The 21,986-nt window shown below is 39.9% G+C and overlaps 1 protein-coding gene across 3 annotated transcripts in view; it reads left to right on the top strand.

The window, feature by feature from the left end:
- LOC135532787 (uncharacterized) overlaps positions 1-21,230 on the top strand; it is a 53,299-nt gene extending 32,069 nt beyond the window's left edge. For 2 of the 3 annotated variants that reach the window (XM_064960222.1, XM_064960223.1), the window contains exons 17-25: positions 4,051-4,169; positions 9,502-9,626; positions 9,793-9,890; positions 10,186-10,322; positions 10,539-10,663; positions 13,325-13,470; positions 13,620-13,722; positions 14,402-14,544; positions 19,212-21,230. In XM_064960222.1, coding sequence (XP_064816294.1) covers positions 4,051-4,169; positions 9,502-9,626; positions 9,793-9,890; positions 10,186-10,322; positions 10,539-10,663; positions 13,325-13,470; positions 13,620-13,722; positions 14,402-14,544; positions 19,212-19,338 — 1,123 coding nt within the window. In that variant the 3' untranslated portion in view covers positions 19,339-21,230. Of the gene's footprint in view, positions 1-4,050; positions 4,170-9,501; positions 9,627-9,792; positions 9,891-10,185; positions 10,323-10,538; positions 10,664-13,324; positions 13,471-13,619; positions 13,723-14,401; positions 14,549-19,211 lie in introns of those variants that run through there. The other variant, XM_064960224.1, reaches the window with a different exon arrangement.
- Positions 21,231-21,986: the final 756 nt, after the last annotated feature.

Raw genomic sequence — 21,986 nt, 5'->3', positions numbered from 1 at the left:
CTCGCATGCACAGTGTCGTCCTGGATTATGCGAACAATGACATTGGGGTACAGGCTACAATATGTTGCGCGTCCCCCACGTTTTTGTCAGAGTGGTTCCTATGTCAGAGGCCCAGGACTGCTGGTACAGCCCGGTATTTCCTGGTTCCCAGAAGGGGTGAGACTTTCCGACCCGTTTTAGATCTGCGTGCCCTAAACAAGGACTTCAGGGTCTACAAATTCAGAATGCTCATGTACAGCAAGTTGTTACAGTCTGCACCCAGGGCGATTGGTTTACCTCCATCGACCTGAAGGACACGTACTTTCATGTGGTCAGGGTAGCCTAGTGGTTAGAGTGTTGGACTAGTTATCGGAAGGTTGCAAGTTCAAACCCCCGAGCCGACAAGGTACAAATCTGTCGTTCTGCCCCTGAACAGGCAGTTAACCCACTGTTCCTAGGCCGTCATTGAAAATAAGAATTTGTTCTTAACTGACTTGCCTAGTAAAATAAAGGTAAAATAAATAAATAAATGAAATCCCTCTCACAGGAAGTTCCTGGGGTTCAATTAAGAGGCTGTAACCTACAAGTTTCCCTCTCGCCTTGCACTTTCACCAAAGTTGTGGAGGCGGGTTTGGCAACTATGAGGTGTCTGGGGCTCCTGGATAATTGGCTGGTGGTGTTACACACATCCATGCTGGTTTCCAATGTTCAGTCTCTGAGTTTCATAGTGAATCAAAAGAAGAGCTGTTTGAATCCATCTCAGCGCATCCCAATTCTGGGTCACAAGTTAGACTCAGTCAAGAGTCGAGCATTCTTATCCCCCAGGGGGAGGCTGGTTTCCCGCTTTGCTGCTTGGCCCAATTCCAGCTAGATCACATAGTGTGTTTTCGCCAATGCCTGCACCTATTTGAGATCATGGCCTCTATGATAGCCATGCACAGACCTTTCGGGGGCAGATGCTCAAAATGAAAAAAGCCCTGTTGTGGACATTCTTACACAGGGACACTCAGAAGTCAATGTTAAATGAATCATTGTGTTATTGTCAGTGCGCTGGAGAGGTTCCAACCAACTTCATGAACCATAGTGAACGTCTGTCAGGAGCTCCAATGGGAAAGTCCCATTTCTTCTCTTTTATACTGTAGACAGGTCATATTTGCATGATTTAGCTTATTCATAATTAATTAATTATTAAAGTTTGCTTCATTCATGTGACCAACCAATACTGGGTCATGCATGTGACAGACCAATACCTCACGAGGCTTATTCTCTCAAAGCTGAGACCTTGAAACTGAGATATCCTTTCTCTAAAAAAGGTTCTGTGCGTACTGACAAATTGCAGACATTAATAGGTAGGATTCGTTCAATCAGTCACTAGCATAAACACAGAAATTGTTATGTTTCCAAAGGCACTAACATAGAACACAGAAATGTATCAAATAGAAAAGCACCAACATAACATTTTCCATCACAGCCCCCCCCTTCATAATTAAAATATCGACATTCATAGCATACTAACTGCCTCTGTAGCACATTTACATTTTTTGGGAGGCCTATTTATTTCTGCAACACACTCACTCATCACAAATTGTAAGCAAGCTAGTTACAGTGCATCCTAAAGACATTGATGTTGATGATGTAAATCTGCTAATTAGCTAGCTCAATTCGTTTTTTGTTGATTGTGATTTATCTTCAATGCTCTCAAGTAATACATTCATAATATAGCCTAATATTCCTAATCTAACTCATGATATATGGCTGCTTGGCTAGTGTTTTGTGTGGATAGTGTAGTAGATATAGTTAGCTAGAGTTAAGACTACTTGTGTTCAGTGCTTAATTTGTAAATCATGAGGGGCCGGAACAAAAAGTGGGCGGGGTGACCTGGAGATCTTTGAGGTACCAGAATAGTTTTTTTTTTAACCTTTGCATGCATTATTATCGCATTTGCCTACTGGCATAGAACAGTAGAGTAGAGGCGCTTACAGATGTTGCACACATGGGGACAATTGTTATGAGCCTAAGGTCCCGGAAAAATGTGGCCTTTATGAAACAAGGAACTCAATAATGTCCACAATCATATATGCGATTTCTTGCCAGCTGCCCATCATTAACAAATGTTGACACCTCAGTACCCATAGCAAAACACGTTTTTCTTTCCACAGTGCTCTTTCCACAATGCTCTTTGCTTGATACAGAGGGTGCATCTGGAGAGATTGTCGTTGATACTTGTTGGCCCAAATTACCTTGGGATCGTGGAGATCATTCGCCTTTTAAGTGGGAAACTGTTGCAACCCCCGTTGTGCAGAGAGACCTGTTTTCCTGCTACTATATAGTCCACAAGGGCACCCTCCACGAGAGGGTTGTATGGATATAAGTGGCGGGCGTTCGAGCTTTGGTGACGGAATAAAGGAATTGTTCATTTTCAGAGCTCTCTGGTGGATATGTTAATGTTCCTACTGGGGCTTTTCAAGCAGGGACAATCATTCTCCACCCTGAAGGTGTATATGGCAGCTATTTCAGCGTGTCATGTAGGAATTGATGGTGCCACTCCAGGGGCTCTTCCCTTGATGGTGCGGCTTTAAAAGGTGTGCGCTGTCTCAGGACAGTTTCTAAACCTATTGCACCCACTTGGGATTTGACTTTGGTTTTGGATGTGCCATGTGATGCTCCATTTGAACCGATGGAGTCTGGATCTGAGGTCCTCTCCTACAAGACCTCCCTGCTCAGGGCTTTGGTTTAGGGTATGGACGTCCTAAAGATCCCGGATAGCACTGACCATATTTGTGCTACGGCAAGTTGGGCATCACCAAACACTTTTGTGAGGTTTTATCGCTTAGATGTCACTGCCCCACAGTGTAGCCCACAGTCTGCTTACGCCTGGGACAGGGCAGGGTCTTTAGGCAGTGTGCAGATTGTGCAATACCCTGCCAGGTTTAAACTCTGGGTGGTTTGCTGTGGGTCATTTAATTTGGTGTCCCCTGAGGTTGGCTTGGGACATGATTTCATGTTCCCATAGCCAGTGGTGGAAAAAGTACCTAATTGTCATACTTGAGTAAAAGTAAAGATACCTTAATAGAAAGTTACTCAAGTAAAAGTGAAAGTCATCCAGTAAAATACTACTTGAGAAAAATTCTAAAAGTGTTTTGTTTAAAATATACTTAAGTATCAAAAGTAAATGTAATTGCTAAAATACACTTAAGTATCACAAGTAAAAGTATAAATCATTTTAAATTCCTTATATTCAGTAAAGCAGACAGCACCATTTTCCTGTTTTTAAAATTGACGGATAGCTAGGGGCACACTCCAACACTCAGACATTATTTACAAAAGATGCATTTGTGTTTAGTGAGTCCACCAGACCATAGGCAGTAGGGATGACCATGTGTTCTCTTGATAAGTGTGTGAATTTCACAATTTTACTGTTCTGCTAAGCATTCAAAATGTAAAGAGTACTTTGGGTTGTCAGGGAAAATGTATGGAGTAAAAAGTACAATATTTTCTTTAGGAATGTAGTGAAGTAAAAGTAAAAGCTGTCAAAAATATAAATGGTGAAGTAAAGTACAGATACCCCAAAAACTACTTAAGAAGTACTTCAAAGTATTTTTACTTAAGTACTATACAACCCTGCCCATAGCTGTGTTGTACTGAATTTACAGACTGAAAGGGAGCGTACTGAAAGGGAAACGAGGTGCAATACCTGTTTGACCCCACGTCGCCCAGTCTTGGGCTCGGTGAAGAGTGGTACTGAATTGAAGGAATTCATCCGTTTATCGCCTCTGGAAGGCGGGGCTTCCGGTGAGGCACGGTGTTCATTGGCCTTGTCAGGCATGATACAAATTTTCTTCAGCAGAGGCCGACCGCGGGCAAAGTCCCAATTGCTCATAAAGTCATTTCTCTCTGGCCTACATTTCTGCAATGGATAACTAATGCAGTGCTTCCAATATTATTCTAATGATAACTCTATGTGTTACATGAACAGTAGCTACACAGAACATTTCTGCAGTTTTACAGAGGATTTTAGTTAATTCACCAACACAGCAGTTTATTTTCACAGCACATATTTTTATGTTTTAGATCAGCAACAAAGCCAGTGGCTGTTACAACCAAATTGATGAGCTCTAACATCATTGTTGATGCCATCATTGTCGGAAAGGTAGAGAACAATGTGCTGCGTGGAATCAGCAATGCAACAGGTATGATCTCTAATGTCATTATGTTATGAATCAGCAATGCAACAGGTATGATTTCTAATGTGATTATGTTATGAATCAGCAATGCAACAGGTATGATTTCTAATGTGATTATGTTATGAATCAGCAATGCAACAGGTATGATCTCTCATGTGATTATGTTATGAATCAGCAATGCAACAGGTATGATTTCTAATGTGATTATGTTATGAATCAGCAATGCAACAGGTATGATTTCTAATGTGATTATGTTATGAATCAGCAATGCAACAGGTATGATTTCTAATGTGATTATGTTATGAATCAGCAATGCAGCAGGTATGAGCTCTAAGGTGATTATGTTATACAGTTGAAGTCGTAAGTTTACATACATTTAGGTTGGAGTCATTAAAACTCGTTTTTCAACCACTCCACAAATGTCTTGTTAACAAACTATAGTTTTGGCAAGTCGGTTAGGACATCTACTTCATGTATGACACAAGTCATTTTTCCAACAATTGTTTACAGACAGATAATTTCACTTATAATTCACTGTATCACAATTCCAGTGGGTCAGAAGTTTACATACACTAAATTGACTGTGCCTTTAAACAGCTTGGGAAATTCCATAAAATGTCATGGCTTTAGAAGCTTCTGATAGGATAATTTACATCATTTGAGTCAATTGGAGGTGTACCTGTGGATGTATTTCAAGGCCTACCTTCAAACTCAGTGCCTCCTTGCTTGACATCATGGGAAAATCAAAAGAAATCAGCCAAGACCTCAGAAAAGAAAATGGTAGACCTCCACAAGTCTGGTTCATCCTTGGGAGCTATTTCCAAACGCCTGAAGGTACCACGTCCATCTGTACAAACACTAGTATGCAAGTATAAACACCATGGGACCATGCAGCCATCATACCGCTCAGGAAGGAGACGCTTTCTGTCTCCTAGAGATGAACGTACTTTGGTGCAAAAAGTGCAAATCAATCCCAGAACAACATGCTGGAGGAAACGGGTACAAAAGTATCTATATCCACAGTAAAACGAGTCCTATATCGGCATAACCTGAAAGGCCGCTCAGCAAGGAAGAAGCCATTGCTCCAAAACCGCCATAAAAAAAGTCAGACTACGGTTTGCAACTGCACAAGGGGACAAAGTTCGTACTTTTTGGAGAAATGTCTTATTGTCTGATGAAACAAAAATAGAACTATTTAGCCATAATGACAACCGTTATGTTTGGAGGAAAAATGGGGGAGGCTTGCAAGCCGAAGAACACCATCCCAACCGTGAAGCACGGGGGTGGCAGCATCATGTTGTGGGGGTGCTTTGCTGCAGGAGGGACTGGTACTTCCCAAAATAAATGGCATCATGAGGAAGAAATATTGTGTAGATATATTGAAGCAACATCTCAAGACATCAGTCAGGAAGTTAAAGCTTGGTCACAAATGGATCTTCCAAATTGACAATGACCCCAAGCATACTTCCAAAGTTGTTGAAAAATGACTTAAGGACAACAAAGTCGAGGTATTGGAGTGGCCATTCCAAAGTCCTGACCTCAAACCTATAGAAAATTTGTGGGCAGAACTGAAAAAGCGTGTGGGTGCAAGGAGGCCTACAAACCTGACTCGTCAGGAGGAATGAGCCAAAATTCACCCAACTTATTGTGGGAAGCTTGTGGAAGGTTACCCGGAACGTTTGACCCAAGTTAAACAATTTAAAGGCAATGCTACCAAATACTAATTGAGTGTATGTAAACTTCTGACCCACTGGGAATGTGATGAAAGAAATAAAAGCTGAAATAAATATATCTACTATTATTCACATTATTTCACATTCTTAAAATAAAGTGGTGATCCTATCTGACCTAAGACAGGGAATTTTTACTAGGATTAAATGTTAGGAATTGTGAAAACTGAGTTTAAATGTATTTGGTTAAGGTGTATGTAAACTTCTGACTTCAACTGTATATAGCCAACATTGTTCTTTCAGTAATTAACTAGTCCCATATATACTGAGAAATATATATAAACGCAACATGCAACAATTTCAAAGGTTTTACTGAGTTACAGTTCATATAAGGATATCAGTCAATTGCAATAAATAAATTAGACCCTAATCTATGATGCCTGGGAATACAGAGATGCATTTGTTGGTCACAGATACCCTAAAAAAAAGGTAGGGGCGTGTCAGTATCTGATTTGATCACCATTTGCCTCATGCGGCAGACACATCTCCTTCGCATAGAGTTGATCAGGCTGTTGATTGTGGCCTGTTGAATGTTGTCCCACTCCTCTTGAATGGCTGTGCGAAGTTGGTGGATATTTGCGGGAACTGTAACACGTGGTCATACACATTGATCCAGAGCATCCCAAACATGCTCAACCCCTGGGAGGCCCCTGTGTTGAGGATCAGATGTGTTGTTGCCTATTCTTACCACCTGGGAGTACACGTCCTGGTAATCTGTCTGCGGCCTTTTGAATGTTGAACTGTTTACATATCTTACATCGGCTACGGCGAGCGTGATCACACAGTCGTTCCGGAACAGCTGGTGCTCTCATGCATGCTTCAGTGTTGCTTGCCTCAAAGGGCGCATAGAAGTAATTTAGCTCGTCTGGTAGGCTTGTGTCACTGGGCAGCTCGCGGCTGCGCTCCCCTTTGTCGTCCGTAATAGCTTGCAAGCCCTACCATATCCGACGAGCATCGGAGCAGGTGTAGTAGGATTCAATCTTAGTCCTGTATTTACGATTTGCCAGTTTATGGTTCATCTGAAGGCATAGCTTGATTTCTTATTAAAATCTGGGTTAGAGTCCCGCTCCTTGAAAGCAGCGGCTCTACTACCCTTTAGTTCAGTGCGGATGTTACCTGTAATCCATGGCTTCTGATTTGGGTATGTACGTACAATCACTGTGGGGACAACATCATCGATGCACTTATTGATGAAGCCGGTGACTGATGTGGTATACTCCTCAATGCCATCGGAGGAGTCCCGGAAAATATTCTAGTCTGTAGCTTAGCATCTGCGTCATCTGACCACTTCCTTATTGAGCGAGTCACTGGTACGTCCTGCTTTAGGTTTTGCTTGTGGAGAGATTTGTACATGTTTCTGTGTGGAGTAAAGGTGGTCTAGAGTTTGTTTTTTTCGTGTTGCACATGTAACTTACTGGTAGAAATTAGGTAAAACAGATTTGAGTTTCCCTGCATTAAATTCCCCGGCCACTAGGAGCGCTGCCTCTGGATGAGCATTTTCTTGTTTGCTTGTGGCTTTATACAGCTTATTGAGTGCGGTCTTAGTGCCAGCATCCGCTTGTGGTGGTAAATGGACAGCTACAAAAAATATAGATAAACTCTCTTGGTAAATAGTGTGGTCGACAGCTTATCATGAGATACTCTACCTCAGGCGAGCAAAACCTTGAGACTTCCTTAATATTTGATTTCGTACACCAGCTGTTATTGACAAATAGACACAGACTGCCACCCCTTGTCGTACCGGGGGCAGCTGTTCTGTCTTGTAACAGTATGATTTGTAATGGCTTGGCATGATGCGTGAAGGCTATTACGTGCCTGGCCGATGGCTCCACACACTTCCAAATGAAGATGACTTACATCTGCAGCTGATTGAGTTCATCACGAGCAGCTGCCAGAGAATGTCACAAGAGACTGAGTTGGTGAGGAGAAAGGTCATGACTTGTGTGACATGTCTAACCTGTGGTCAACATACTTGTGGAATATGTACCTGTACGTGATCAGGACAGTAGGGTTGTCCCACAGGTGATCAGGATAGCCTAGGATACAGTTAGCTCTCCTAACCACTTGCTTCCTGAATGTTTCTGAGAGCTGTGCCTGTTGCACCCAGTTGAGCTTGCTGTGGCCACCTTTACCGCCCTGTCTTGCCTGTTTTTGTTGCCAACATTAAACCGGGCCACCATCAAAAACATCAACACGGATTTAATAAAACTCCTGTTTTCGCTAGCTAATCTTGTGTAACAAAAAAAAATTCGCAGAGAGGGGGGGTGGAAAATAGTTTCCTAGTGTTAGAGAAAGGAGCTTGAAATTTAGAGTGATAGAAAGTGGCTTTAGCAATGGATACAGAGGAAGAGAAGGTAAAGAAGGGAGTGAAAGGATGATAGGTCCTCCGGACATTTTCACTCAGCTTCCGCTGCACGATGCACGGAAAACCCAGCCAACTGTATATTATCCATGTCGTCGTTCAACTACAACTCTGAAACATAAGATATTACAGTTTTTAATGTCCTGTTGGTAGGATAGTCTGGAACGAAGCCCATCCAGTTTATTCTCCAATGATTGTACATTGGCAATAGGACGGATGGTAGTGGCGGGTTACCGACTGTTCAACAAATTCTCAGAAGGCACCCGGACCTGTGTCCCCTGTATTGGTGTCTTCTCTTCATGCGAATGATGGGGTTTTGGGCCTGGTCGGGTATCTGAAGTAAATCCTTTGCATCTGACTCGTAAAAAAAAAAAAAATTGGGGTCCAGTTCGAGATGAGTAATCACTGTTCTGATAACCATAAGCTCTTTTCAGTCATAAGAGACGGTGGCAGAAATATTATGTACAAAATAAGTTACAAACAACGCGAACCCCCCCCCCCCACACACACACACACACACACACACACAAAATCGCACTTGCTGAAACATGAGGTGATGGCTGCGGAGGACTGGCATGACATTGGGCCTCAGTATCGGTGTTTAAAATTGCCATCGATAAAATGCAATTGTGTCCGTTGTCTGCAGCTTAGCCAGCCCATACCATAACCACACCACAATGAGGCACTCTGTTCACACCGTTGACATCGGTAAACGGCTCGCTTTCACGACAGAGAAATTAACATAAAATTATCTGGCAACAGCTCTGGTGGACATTCCTGCAGTAAGCATGCCAATGCACGCTCCCTCAAACCTCGAGACACCTGTGGCATTGTGTTGTGTGACAAAACTGTACATTTTAGAGTGGCCTTTTTGTTGTCCCCAGCACAAGGTGCACCTGTGTAATGATCATGCTGTTTAATCATCTTGATATGCTACACCTGTCAGGTGGATGGATTATCTTGGCAAAGGAGAAAGGCTCACTAACAGGGATGTAAACAAATTTGTCCACAACATTTGAGAGAAATAAGCTTTTTCTGCATATGGAACATTTCTGGGATCTTTTATTTCAGCTCATGAAACATGGGACCAACACTTTACATGTTGCGTTTCTATTTCTGTTCAGTGTATAACTCACTAATATCAATCACTCTGAGGTGGATATTGTGTGCCTTTATTTTTATATTTGTGTCCAGTGTAAGAATAAGGATAGTGTACTGAATACATTCTATCCATGTCTTCTTGTAGGAGGTTGTTGTTTCAAACCAAAGACGAGTAAAGCTGGTCTGAAGCTCTTTGAAATGGAAACCGTTCTGTCTTTGGAGATGAGGAAGCCGAAGCAGAAAATCAACCCATCCTTAATTAAGAGTGAGGTATGATCTATCACAGTTGTTAGAATAGTATGTTTGTTCCCATGTCTGACTTACTGTATATTAAATTTGTGAGTCATTTTATTGCATTGGTAAGGAAGACGTAAACACTGATCAAAATTTGATTGAACTGATTGTAATAAATAATGCTCTTTGATTCCTTTTAAAGATCAGTCTAGTTGCTCTCTTTGCTAACCGTGGCTATGATGAGAAACCAGAGGTTGCTCTTCCAAGTGGATTAAATAATAAAGTTACTGGGACAGAGAAGTAAGTTATGCTCCTCAAGGAGAAATTTGTCATGCCAAACTATTTTTGGTTCAATGCAAATGTTATGCCAGAGAATAGAGTAATATAAACTCCAACACATAATCAGGTAATTTAACTATGAAGTCCCTTATATAACTTTTCAAAATCACTCACAACCTGCTGGCAAATATTGTGTAGTAACCACACTAATGTCAAGTGACATTGAGGTTATTGTGCTTGGAAAAAACATTTAGGTATTTGGTGCTTTAATTTAGCCATGGTATCTCTAAAATAAAACTAATATGTCACAAAATAGTTCATTGAAAAAGAAGATCCAGGAATCGAAGAGCAGCCGCTTTTTGGAGAAGGACAAACGTCTTCTGGAAGAGTTGAAGAGCCTGCACTGTGACCCACACCCATTCTGCACTGTTCTGCCTTCAGAGTCAGACTTCAGTAAGACTTCAGTTTGTTTCACCCAATTGGCGATTGTAACAATGGTTTGATGTTTCATGGGATGTCTCGTGAGATGTTACTTTGAGAAATTTGAAATTAATATTGCTTCTACAAACTGTAATATCCCATACAGAAGACGGGTTTATTATTTTTTATTAATTTGCATAATATTGTCTCAAACAGTCAACCCCTGTGTCTGATTCCATCCTTTTTCAGCATTTTGGAAGATTCTCATGCAAGGCCCCCCTGAAACACCTTATGAGGATGGAGTCTTTGAGCTGTACTGTCAGTTTGGAGCTGACTACCCAGTCAAACCTCCGCTTGTGCGCTTTGTCACACCTGTATCCTTCTACACAATTAAAAATGTATTTGTCGTATGCTTTGTAAATAACAAGTGTAGACTAACAGTGAAATTCTTACTTACGGGTCCTTCTCCAACATTGCAGAATTAAAGATAAAGAAAAACATTTTAAATCATGACACAAGGAATAAATTCACAGTGAATAACAATAACGAGTAAAAATAACATGGCTATATACAGGGAGTAGATAATAACATGGCTATATACAGGGAGTAGATAATAACATGGCTATATACAGGGAGTAGATAATAACATGGCTATATACAGGGAGTAGATAATAACATGGCTATATACAGGGAGTAGATAATAACAGGGGGAGTAGATAATAACATGGCTATATACAGGGAGTAGAAAATAACATGGCTATATACAGGGAGTAGATAATAACATGGCTATATACAGGGAGTAGATAATAACATGGCTATATACAGGGAGTAGAAAATAACATGGCTATATACAGGGAGTAGATAATAACATGGCTATATACAGGGAGTAAAAATAACATGGCTATATACAGGGAGTAGAAAATAACATGGCTATATACAGGGAGTAGATAATAACATGGCTATATACAGGGAGTAAAAATAACATGGCTATATACAGGGAGTAGATAATAACATGGCTATATACAGGGAGTAAAAATAACATGGCTATATACAGGGAGTAGATAATAACATGGCTATATACAGGGAAAAATAACATGTAAAAATAACATGGCTATATACAGGGAGTAAAAATAACATGGCTACATACAGGGAGTAGATAATAACATGGCTATATATAGGGAGTAAAAATAACATGGCTACATACAGGGAGTAGATAATAACATGGCTATATACAGGGAGTAAAAATAACATGGCTATATACAGGGAGTAAAAATAACATGGCTACATACAGGGAGTAGATAATAACATGGCTATATACAGGGAGTAAAAATAACATGGCTACATACAGGGAGTAGATAATAACATGGCTATATACAGGGAGTAAAAATAACATGGATATATACAGGGAGTAAAAATAACATGGCTACATACAGGGAGTAGATAATAACATGGCTATATACAGGGAGTAAAAATAACATGGCTACATACAGGGAGTAGATAATAACATGGCTATATACAGGGAGTAAAAATAACATGGCTACATACAGGGAGTAGATAATAACATGGCTATATACAGCTAACATGGCTATATACAGGGAGTAAAAATAACATGGCTATATACAGGGAGTAAAAATAACATGGCTATATACAGGTAAAAATAACATGGCTATATACAGTAAAAATAACATGGCTATATACAGGGAGTAAAAATAACATGGCTATATAAGGGAGTAATAATAACATGGCTATATACAGGGTAAAAATAACATGGCTAAAAGGGAGTAACATGGCTATATACAGGGAGTAGATAATAACATGGCTATATAAAAATAACATGGCTATATACAGGGAGTAAAAATAACATGGCTACATACAGGGAGTAGATAATAACATGGCTATATACAGGGAGTAAAAATAACATGGCTACATACAGGGAGTAGATAATAACATGGCTATATACAGGGAGTAAAAACAACATGGCTATATACAGGGAGTAAAAATAACATGGCTATATACAGGGAGTAAAAATAACATGGCTATATACAGGGAGTAAAAATAACATGGCTATATACAGGGAGTAGATAATAACATGGCTATATACAGGGAGTAAAAATAACATGGCTACATACAGGGAGTAGATAATAACATGGGGGAGTAAAAATAACATGGCTAAAATAACATGGCTATATACAGGGAGTAAAAATAACATGGCTATTTACAGGGAGTAGAAAATAACATGGCTACATACAGGGAGTAGATAATAACATGGCTATATACAGGGAGTAGATAATAACATGGCTATATACAGGGAGTAGATAATAACATGGCTTTATACAGGGAGTAGATAATAACATGGCTTTATACAGGGGCTAGTAGAAAATAACATGGCTATATACAGGCTTTATACAGGTAGAAAATAACATGGCTATATACAGGGAGTAGATAATAACATGGCTATATACAGGGAGTAGATAATAACATGGCTATATACAGGGAGTAGATAATAACATGGCTATATACAGGGAGTAGATAATAACATGGCTATATACAGGGAGTAGATAATAACATGGCTTTATACAGGGAGTAGATAATAACATGGCTATATACAGGGAGTACAATAATCGAGTTGGATGTTCAGAGGTACGAGGTAATGAATGTAGCAATGTATATATAAATAGGGGTAAAGTGACTAGGCGACATGATAGATAATAGACTAGCAGCAGCGCATGTGTGTGGCGTCAGTATGCATGTGTGAGTGTGGGTGGGTGGGTAGAGTTTAGTGTGTGTGCTTAGAGGGAGTCCATAATAAGCGTACAGGCTTAGGCCATTACATTGTCAATGATTAAAAGAGTAGAGTTGAACAATTTAGTATTGTCTTCATGATGGGATTTAGGGTATTGGCTATTAAGACTAGTTACTACTGTGTCACAAGTAAGCTTCTCTAAGGCAGTGGAATGTTTATGCGTGTGCAACCACATCATATACATTTTATGCTTTCATATTCATAACATGAAAAATCCTTAATGTGGACGAAGGTGTACCACTGCAATGTAAACAGTGTGGGTCGTATCTGCCACAACATATTTGACCGCAACTACAACGCTCACATAACCATGAGAGAGATCTTGGATGCTGTATATGGACTGCTCATCGTTCCTGAACCCCAAGATCCACTGGACAGGTTGACTATTTGTTGAATTATTTTATATGATTCATGAATACAATACAATACAGATTAGAAAGGTGATAGTTAACCAAATAGTGTACAGCAAATATTTTGAATTAATATGCCTAGATAAATATTATTTTCATAAAATGTTATTTTAAAAGTATTTTGGCAGAGGAATACCTGACCAGCAGAGACAAGTATGAAGAAGAGGCCAAGAAAAACACAGAGGAAGTTGCAGGCAGATCATTGGATGTCATGGAGAAGGTGAATGCACATATTTTTGTCTCTGTAAAGGAGTAGGGTTGTCCCACTCCTTATTCATTTTATTGTTTTTGTATTGAACAGGTAGGACAGTAGTGAAAAGTTAGAAAATGAATGAGAGAGGTGTGAGTCAGAAGGGTGCTGGGTCAGTTTCGAACCCATGGCAACTGGTATGTGTGTGCCGGGGTCTGCGGCGCTAACCGCTAGACTACACAGTCCACAAGTTACTTATTTTTTAAAAGCTATATTTTTTTTCATATGATATGTTATGTTTATTATCAGCCGCGTAATAAAATTTGCCAACATTTGAGGTGAAAAAATGGCAATTCAGCCTCAAGAATGTATTAGGGTAGAAGTGGCCAGTGTGGTATTTGATTGACCCATTGGTGCATATGGACTTCAAATTATAAGAAGAGGCATCCAGAGAATTCGGCCATGAATTATAAAAGTAGAATAAATTTGATTAAAAGTGTGGGTTAATTAAATGGCAGTGTTTTATTTAATTATATGCTGCATTTATTTACATTTGAGATGACATTGAATCATTTAGCATTTATCAAATCAGTTGCCATTTAATCAGGTTTATTGTGCAGGTTTATCAAATTCTGTATTTGTTTGAACAGCAAGCAGTTTTGTCACAATTTATTCAGGGTTAGATAATCATTCCTTTCTTAATTTACAGAATTTGCTGGGTGAAGAGTTGACTGAGAACTTTATTCCTCAATATCTGATTTGTCCACTTACCAACAAGATTTTTGTTGATCCAGTGATAACCAAATATGGAACAATCTATGAGCGAAAGGCGATTGATAAGCATCTGAAAAAGTAAGTTTGTTACAGCTTGATTATGAATATCAATTTGGTTTATGAATGAATTATCAATCTCTAAGCAGTTTCCTTATTATCTGGCTGGTCAGTCAAGGTGTTATTATACTATTCAGGTAATATGCTCAGATAATCAAATCAAATCTTATTTGTCACATACACACGGTTAGCAGATGTTAATGCGAGTGTAGCGAAATGTTTGTGCTTCTAGTTCCGACAATGCAGTAATAACCAACAAGTAATCTAACTAACAATTCCTAATCTACTGTCTTATACACAGTGTAAGGGGATAAAGAATATTTACATAAGGATATATGAATGAGTGATGGTACAGAGCAGCATAGGCAAGATACAGTAGATGGTATTGAGTACAGTATATACATATGAGATGAGTATGTAAACAAAGTGGCATAGTTAAAGTGGCTAGTGATACATGTATTACATAAGGATGCAGTCGATGATATAGAGTACAGTATATACATATGCATATGAGATGAATAATGTCGGGTAAGTAACATTATATAAGGTAGCATTGTTTAAAGTGGCTAGTGATATATTTACATCATTTCCCATCAATTCCCATTATTAAAGTGGCTGGAGTTGAGTCAGTGTCAGTGTGTTGGCAGCAACCACTCAATGTTAGTGGTGGCTGTTTAACAGTCTGATGGCCTTGAGATAGAAGCTGTTTTTCAGTCTCTCGGTCCCAGCTTTGATGCACCTGTACTGACCTCGCCTTCTGGATGATAGCGGGGTGAACAGGCAGTGGCTCGGGTGGTAGATGTCCTTGATGATCTTTATGGCCTTCCTGTAACATCGGGTGGTGTAGGTGTCCTGGAGGGCAGGTAGTTTGCCCCCGATGATGCGTTGTGCAGACCTCACTACCCTCTGGAGAGCCTTACGGTTGAGGGCGGAGCAGTTGCCGTACCAGGCAGTGATACAGCCCGTGATACAGCCCGCCAGGATGCTCTCGATTGTGCATCTGTAGAAGTTTGTGAGTGCTTTTGGTGACAAGCCGAATCCCTACCATTGTGTCGCTGAGTGGTTGTAGTGCTTCTGCAAATGTACATTTCTCCTGGGGTGTTGTCAGTCATAATGCAAGTAACCTAATTTATCTTCCTCTATCTCCCCTGAATGCCTCTGTCAATCCGACAGCTATTGTCAGCAGGAATCATGCGTCTGTGAACCTGAGTTAAACCTGTTAGCTTTAGATGGTTTACCCTAGTAGGAAGCCCACTGTGAGCAGTTCACCCTGCAATATCAGCTCAAATATAAATATCACTGTCATGTCTACCTCTGATAAGCCTCCCAGTAAAGCAACAAAAACAATCAGAAAAGTGCAAAAAGTAGCGCACATTAACACATGTACCCTAAGAAACAAGGATAATGGAAACAATAACTTGCTCGCAAAAGAAAACAATAAAATACTGGCTATTTCTGAAACTCACTTAGTTAATTAATTTAATGATACTGTGAAAGCTTTAAATGGTTATAACATCTACAGAAGAGACAGGAGTGCCAAAACTGCCAGGGTACCAAAACCATCTGCTAGGGCACCAAAGCCATCTGCTAGGGCACCAAGGCCATCTGCTAGGGCACCAAGGCCATCTGCTAGGGCACCAAGGCCATCTGCCAGGGCACCAAGGCCATCTGCCAGGGCACCAAGGCCATCTGCTAGGGCACCAAGGCCATTTGCTAGGGCACCAAGGCCAATACCAAAAATTGGAAATTGATTTGAAAACCAAAAAACACTTGATATTCTGTTAAGAAAAAAACATGAGTGTATGTAAATGTTATTAAATAATTAGACCACAAGTGTATGTGACTATGCCTATTGGCTACAGCCTCTCATGTCTACACCGATGCTGACATGAGGGAGGCGCCAGAAAATGTAGCCAACCTTTAATGAGACTTTTAATTACATATACAGGACCAGTCAAATGTTTGGACACACCTACTCATTCAAGGGTTTTTCTTTATTTTGACTATTTTCTACATTGTAGAATAATAGTGAAGACATCAAAACTATGAAATAACACATGGAATCATGTAGTAACCAAAAAAGTGTTAAACAAATCCAAATATATTTTATATTCTTAAAAGTAGCCACCCTTTGCCTTGATGAGAGCTTTGCACACTCTTAGCATTCTCTCAACCAGCTTTTCCAACATCCTTGAAGGAGTCCCCACATATGTTGAGCACTTGTTGGCTACTTTTCCTTCACTCTGCGGTCCAACTGCGGTCACTCTGCGGTCCAACTCAACTTGTGTTGAGGTCGGGTGATTGTGGAGGCCAGGTTATCAGTTGCAGCACTCTATCACTCTCTTTCTTGGTCAAATAGCCCTTACACAGCCTGGAGGTCTGTTTTTGGGTCATTGTCCTGTTACAAACAGATGGGATGGTGTATCGCTGCAGAATGCTGTGGTAGCCATGCTGGTTAAGTGTGCCATGAATTTTAAATAAATCACAGACAGTGTCACCAGCAATGCACCCACACATCATAACACCTCCGCCTCCATGCTTTACGGTGGGAAATACACATGCAGAGATCATCTGTTCACCCTCACCGCGTCTCACAAAGACACAGCGGTTGGAACCAAAAATCTCCAATGTGGCGATATCTAAGAGAGCCATATGAGTGAGAGGTGCTTCAGAGCAAGGTGATTGACAGCTGGGAGAAGGGAGCCCAGGAGCTCCACATCCAGCTTCTTCACCTTCAGCATAATCTGAGACCAGCCACCCAGACAGCTGATGAAACAGGAGTATTTCTATCTGTAATAATGCCCTTTTGTGGGGGAAAACTCATTCTGATTGGCTGGACCTGGCTCCTCAGTGGGTGGGCCCTGCTCCCAAGTGGTTAGGCCTATTCCCTCCCAGCCCCACCCATGGCTGTGCCCCTGCCCAGTCATGTGTAATCCATAGATAATGAATTGATTTCTTTATATGAACTGTAACTCAAATTGTTGAAATTGTTGCATGTTGCGTTTATATTTTTGTTCAGTATATATTCAGCGAAAGGCCACTTCGGCCTCAAGGCATGGCTCTTTTTAGGGAGCTGGGAAATTCGAGGCCTGACGCATACGCACACACACGCTAACACCAGTGGTGGAAAAAGTATCCAATTGTCATACTTGAGTAAAGGTAAAGATACCTTAATAGAAAATGACTCAAGTAAAAGTGAAAGTCACCAAGTAAAATACTACTTGAATAAAAGTCTAAAAGTATTTGGTTTTAAATATACTTAAGTATCAAAAGTAAATGCAATTGCTAAAATATACTAAAGTATCAGAAGTAAAAGTATAAATCATTTTAAATTCCTTATATTAAGCAAACCAAATGGCACAATTTTCTTGTTTTTTAAATGTAGGGATAGCCTACCGAGTGGCGCAGCGGTCTAAGGCACTGCGTCACTACAGATCCTGGTTCGATCCCAGGCTGTGTTGCGACCGGGAGACCCAAGAGGTGATGCACAATTGGACGCACGGCTCTCGACGCGTGCTCCAACACTCAGATATATTTTTTAAAAACGAAGCATTTGTGTTTCATGAGGCTGCTATAAGAGGCAGTAGGGATGACCAGAGATGTTCTCTTGATAAGCGCGTGAATTGGACCATTTTCCTGTCCTGCAAAGCATTCGCATGTGACCAATAAAATTTGATTTGATTCTAAATTGAACAAGTACTTTTGGGTGTAAGTGTAAATGTATGGAGTAAAAAGTACATTATTTTCTTTAGGAATGTAATGGAGTAAAAGTAGAAGTTTGAAAAATATAAATAGTAAAGTAAAACACAGATACCCCCAAAAAACGACTTAAGTAGTACTTTTAAAGTATTTTTACTTAAGTACTTTACATCACTGGCTAACAAACGCGCTGTAAACACATGTACATTGTAATGTTGTAATATTGTTGTATTGTGGATGATATTATACATGTTGTATTGTAGATATGTATTAGTAGAGTAGTGGCATAATAATGTATTGTATGATGCACTGTTTCTTTTTTGTGTGATGTAATTGCCTTAATTGTGATTGAACCCTAGGAAGAGTAGCTGCTGCCTTGGCAAGAGCTAATGTGGATCCATACTAAATACAAATACACTTCATAATGACTGGCCTGACCATACTCAAAGGGTCATTCCGTGTCTTAGATACTTTTTTTCATATCCATCCCCTGATCTTTGCGAATCTCCAACTTATTCCAGAGTTTTGGCGTTTGCACTTTTGGGACTACTCCATTGGCTTTATTGTATTAAATCGAACTAAATAATAAGCAACAAGGCAAGCATCTTACTATGGCGTCAGGATGATAGCTAGTTATGCTAGTTTGTTGTGTAGTGTTGCGACAGTGGTGTACAATTCATCTGCAGGTACGCCATGTCCATGCCTCATACAACGCTCTGGAAGTAGTCTCCTGCTTGGTATTTTGTGCATTGAGTTGCTTACTGATAGAGTAATATACATTGTTATTTTTAGTATTACATTGTTATTGATAACTGCGTTATTGGGTTTATCTTGTAAGAAATGCATTTCACTTGCTTGTGCATGTGACATTAAAACTTGAAACGGAATCTTTAAACATGCATAAAACATTAAAGAGGGCAAACTGTATAATGTTACTATTAATCAGATTTTTTTTAATGAAAATATCCCACTCTCTTCCCCTGCTACAGGAAATCGATTGGGACTGATCCAAAAACAAATAAACAGCTTGGAGCAACTGACCTCAAGCCATGCCCAGACATGAAAAGAATGGTCAAGGACCATCGCAAAAAGCAAATTCAGGAGACAAGTGTTTAAAACAAAAAGTAGGAGCCAAAATGCGTCTTCCCGCTATATCCATTGAAACACGTTAATAATGGTGAGGGAAGTGATACCCATTGGGTTATTGAAGTATGATTCAATTGAAATGTGATTGATTGATCTTTGTACTGACATTTTCTAGAACGCCTTCATTTTCTTGAGGGTTTGTATCTACACACTTCAGGTGTAGCTAGCTAAGATCTATATCCTTGGTAATTTCTTGTTAATGCTGCGACATGTAACTCAGGGCTCTCCAATTCTGTTTCTGGAAAGCTACTGTCCTGTAGGTTTTTGCTCCAACCCTAATCTAGCGCACCTGATTGTAATAATTAAATGTTTGATAAGCTGGACCAGGTTAGTTACAACTGAGGTTGGAGTGAATACCTACAGGAGGGTAGCTCTCCGGGAACAGGTTTGGAGTTAACTTACAGGAGGGTTGGAGACCCCTGAAATGTAATTTTTTTCGGCGACCTGACCAAATGCAAATAAAAATGTTAGTTATAGATTTGTCATGCTCATCGAAAGCAAGTCGAAGTGGTAGATCTGTTCTATCTGCGCTAGTTCTATGCTTCCTGCTCTTAAGCTTAGTTTTTGCTGTTTTACTTTTGGTTTTGTACACCAGGTGAAAATACAATATTTTTGGTTCTGGAAAATATATTTCACAGCAGTTTAGATGGTATAATGAATCTCTACACAATGACTGCTTGTTTTGTCTCAACCTGAAATTAGGTCGAACTATTAGCAACCGGGAAATGGCAGAGCGATTTCTGCATATTGCACATTTAAACTGTTATTAATCAGTATAATTGTTTTATGTTAAAGTTTGTTTTTTGTCACAGTTGTAGATAATCTGTTGTGATAATCTGATATCTAGGAGATTCCCAATCATTTGATATAGTGATGTGGTATATGCTGTTTAGCAAATTCAATGAAGTGTTAGATAAATCAAGGGTTTTCTCCATTTTCAATATTAATTGATTATTAAGTATGCTTTTCTTATAAGCCAGGGTATGTACATTTTGATTGATTGATCAGTTATCAATTCCATTAACAATATGCACTGCCAGGCAGTTGAAGTTGTATGTCAACCTTGCCACTCAGTACCTTGACTAGGGCCTAGATTCAATCAGATCAAGCATTAACCGGCGATAGCCCACACAGGGGATGTTTTGGTGGTGTCAGAAGTGGAACTGCATTGGAGCTGTCATATTGATGTACAGATGCTCTTGTGATCATTGCCACGAAGCCACACCCATCTCACTAACTTTAGAAGTTCTGAATGACAAAGTGTAGTTTATATAGAAATAATTATGCTCAAATAAAAAATAATGAAAAATAAATACTGAGGATTTCTATCAGCCTAATAAACAAAGTGTAGATTACATCTCAACAAGACTGCATGGGATTTATGTTAATGTGACTCCGTGCAGCCTTTGGCAATGTCCACTTTATGTATAATGTTCCACCTTTGACACAATCAAAACATCAGCTATGCGGATACCGGCTCAGGCGGATCTGATTTAATCAGGCCCTAAGGCTGCAACGGTTTAGTGCAATGACTCAACCTTTTTTTGGTTACTGAACCCCAATCACATTTTGTTCTGCCCTCTTATGCAACTGAGCATCAGTCTTGTCTTCCTAAGTATCCCCTGTAGATATATATGGCATTGCCCCACAGGTTGAGAACCACTGGTGTAGTACGGCACTTAAGATGATTTGATGTTTTTAAACATTTTGCCGCTTGGTGGTGCTGTGTAGCAACTACAGTATATCAATTCATGGCTTTTATCTGAGTTGCCTGTTAACACGTGGAACACTCAATCACTCTTTGTTGTGGAGAAAAACTATAATGCAACTGAAGAGATCATTAAAGAAATTACAAGTTCTTACCTTTGGTGTCTTAATGAAAGGAGAGGCATATATACATTTTTATCACATTTGTACAAGTGTGTGTTCCTAATCTTAGACAAGTGTTGAGGCCCGTGCACATGCTCTTACTACAATTTTATGAGGTGTTGAAAAACTCTTCACACCAGGATGGGTTCATTTAGAATTCACAATGAAGACATTCAATTATATACTGTTAATGAAGATATTAAATGATATACTGTTAATGAAGTGATATACTCTGAGTAAAGGTGATTTAGTGGGAGACCTTAAAGTGAGAGAAGGCTCTCTGAATGATCATAGAAAACCATCACATTTTGGGGACAGTTCCAGCACCTATCCAGATCTAACTCTGAATGTTTTATGTTTCTGGGGGGAAGAGCAGTAGAACCTTGGCTATAGATGAGAGGTCAAATACCAGGTGGTACTTCTCTGGTAAAGACCAAGTATTTGATGTGGGGTGTATCAGTGTGTGTGTGGTCAGTAATGGAGAGACTGAATGACCGTTACAGTCTGGTGGTGGTCACGATTGATAACAGCTGCTGCTGTGGCTGTGCCACACAGAAACACTGTCTGAACAGCCACTATATACTTCTATACCCTATACTTAAATGCAGAAGACACATTTCAGTTGAATACATTGTTGGACAACTGGCTAGGTTTCCCCCTTTCCCCTATATACCCTACACCCAGGGATTGATTGGGGATTGTGTTTTATGTGTGCCTGTTATTTAGAGCTTTTCCTGTGATGATTCTAT

This window comes from Oncorhynchus masou, unplaced genomic scaffold, assembly GCF_036934945.1.
Source record: "Oncorhynchus masou masou isolate Uvic2021 unplaced genomic scaffold, UVic_Omas_1.1 unplaced_scaffold_2024, whole genome shotgun sequence".
NCBI lineage: Eukaryota > Metazoa > Chordata > Actinopteri > Salmoniformes > Salmonidae > Oncorhynchus > Oncorhynchus masou.
Note: the sequence above shows the minus strand (reverse complement) of the source record. Positions and strands in the feature narration are given on the sequence as shown.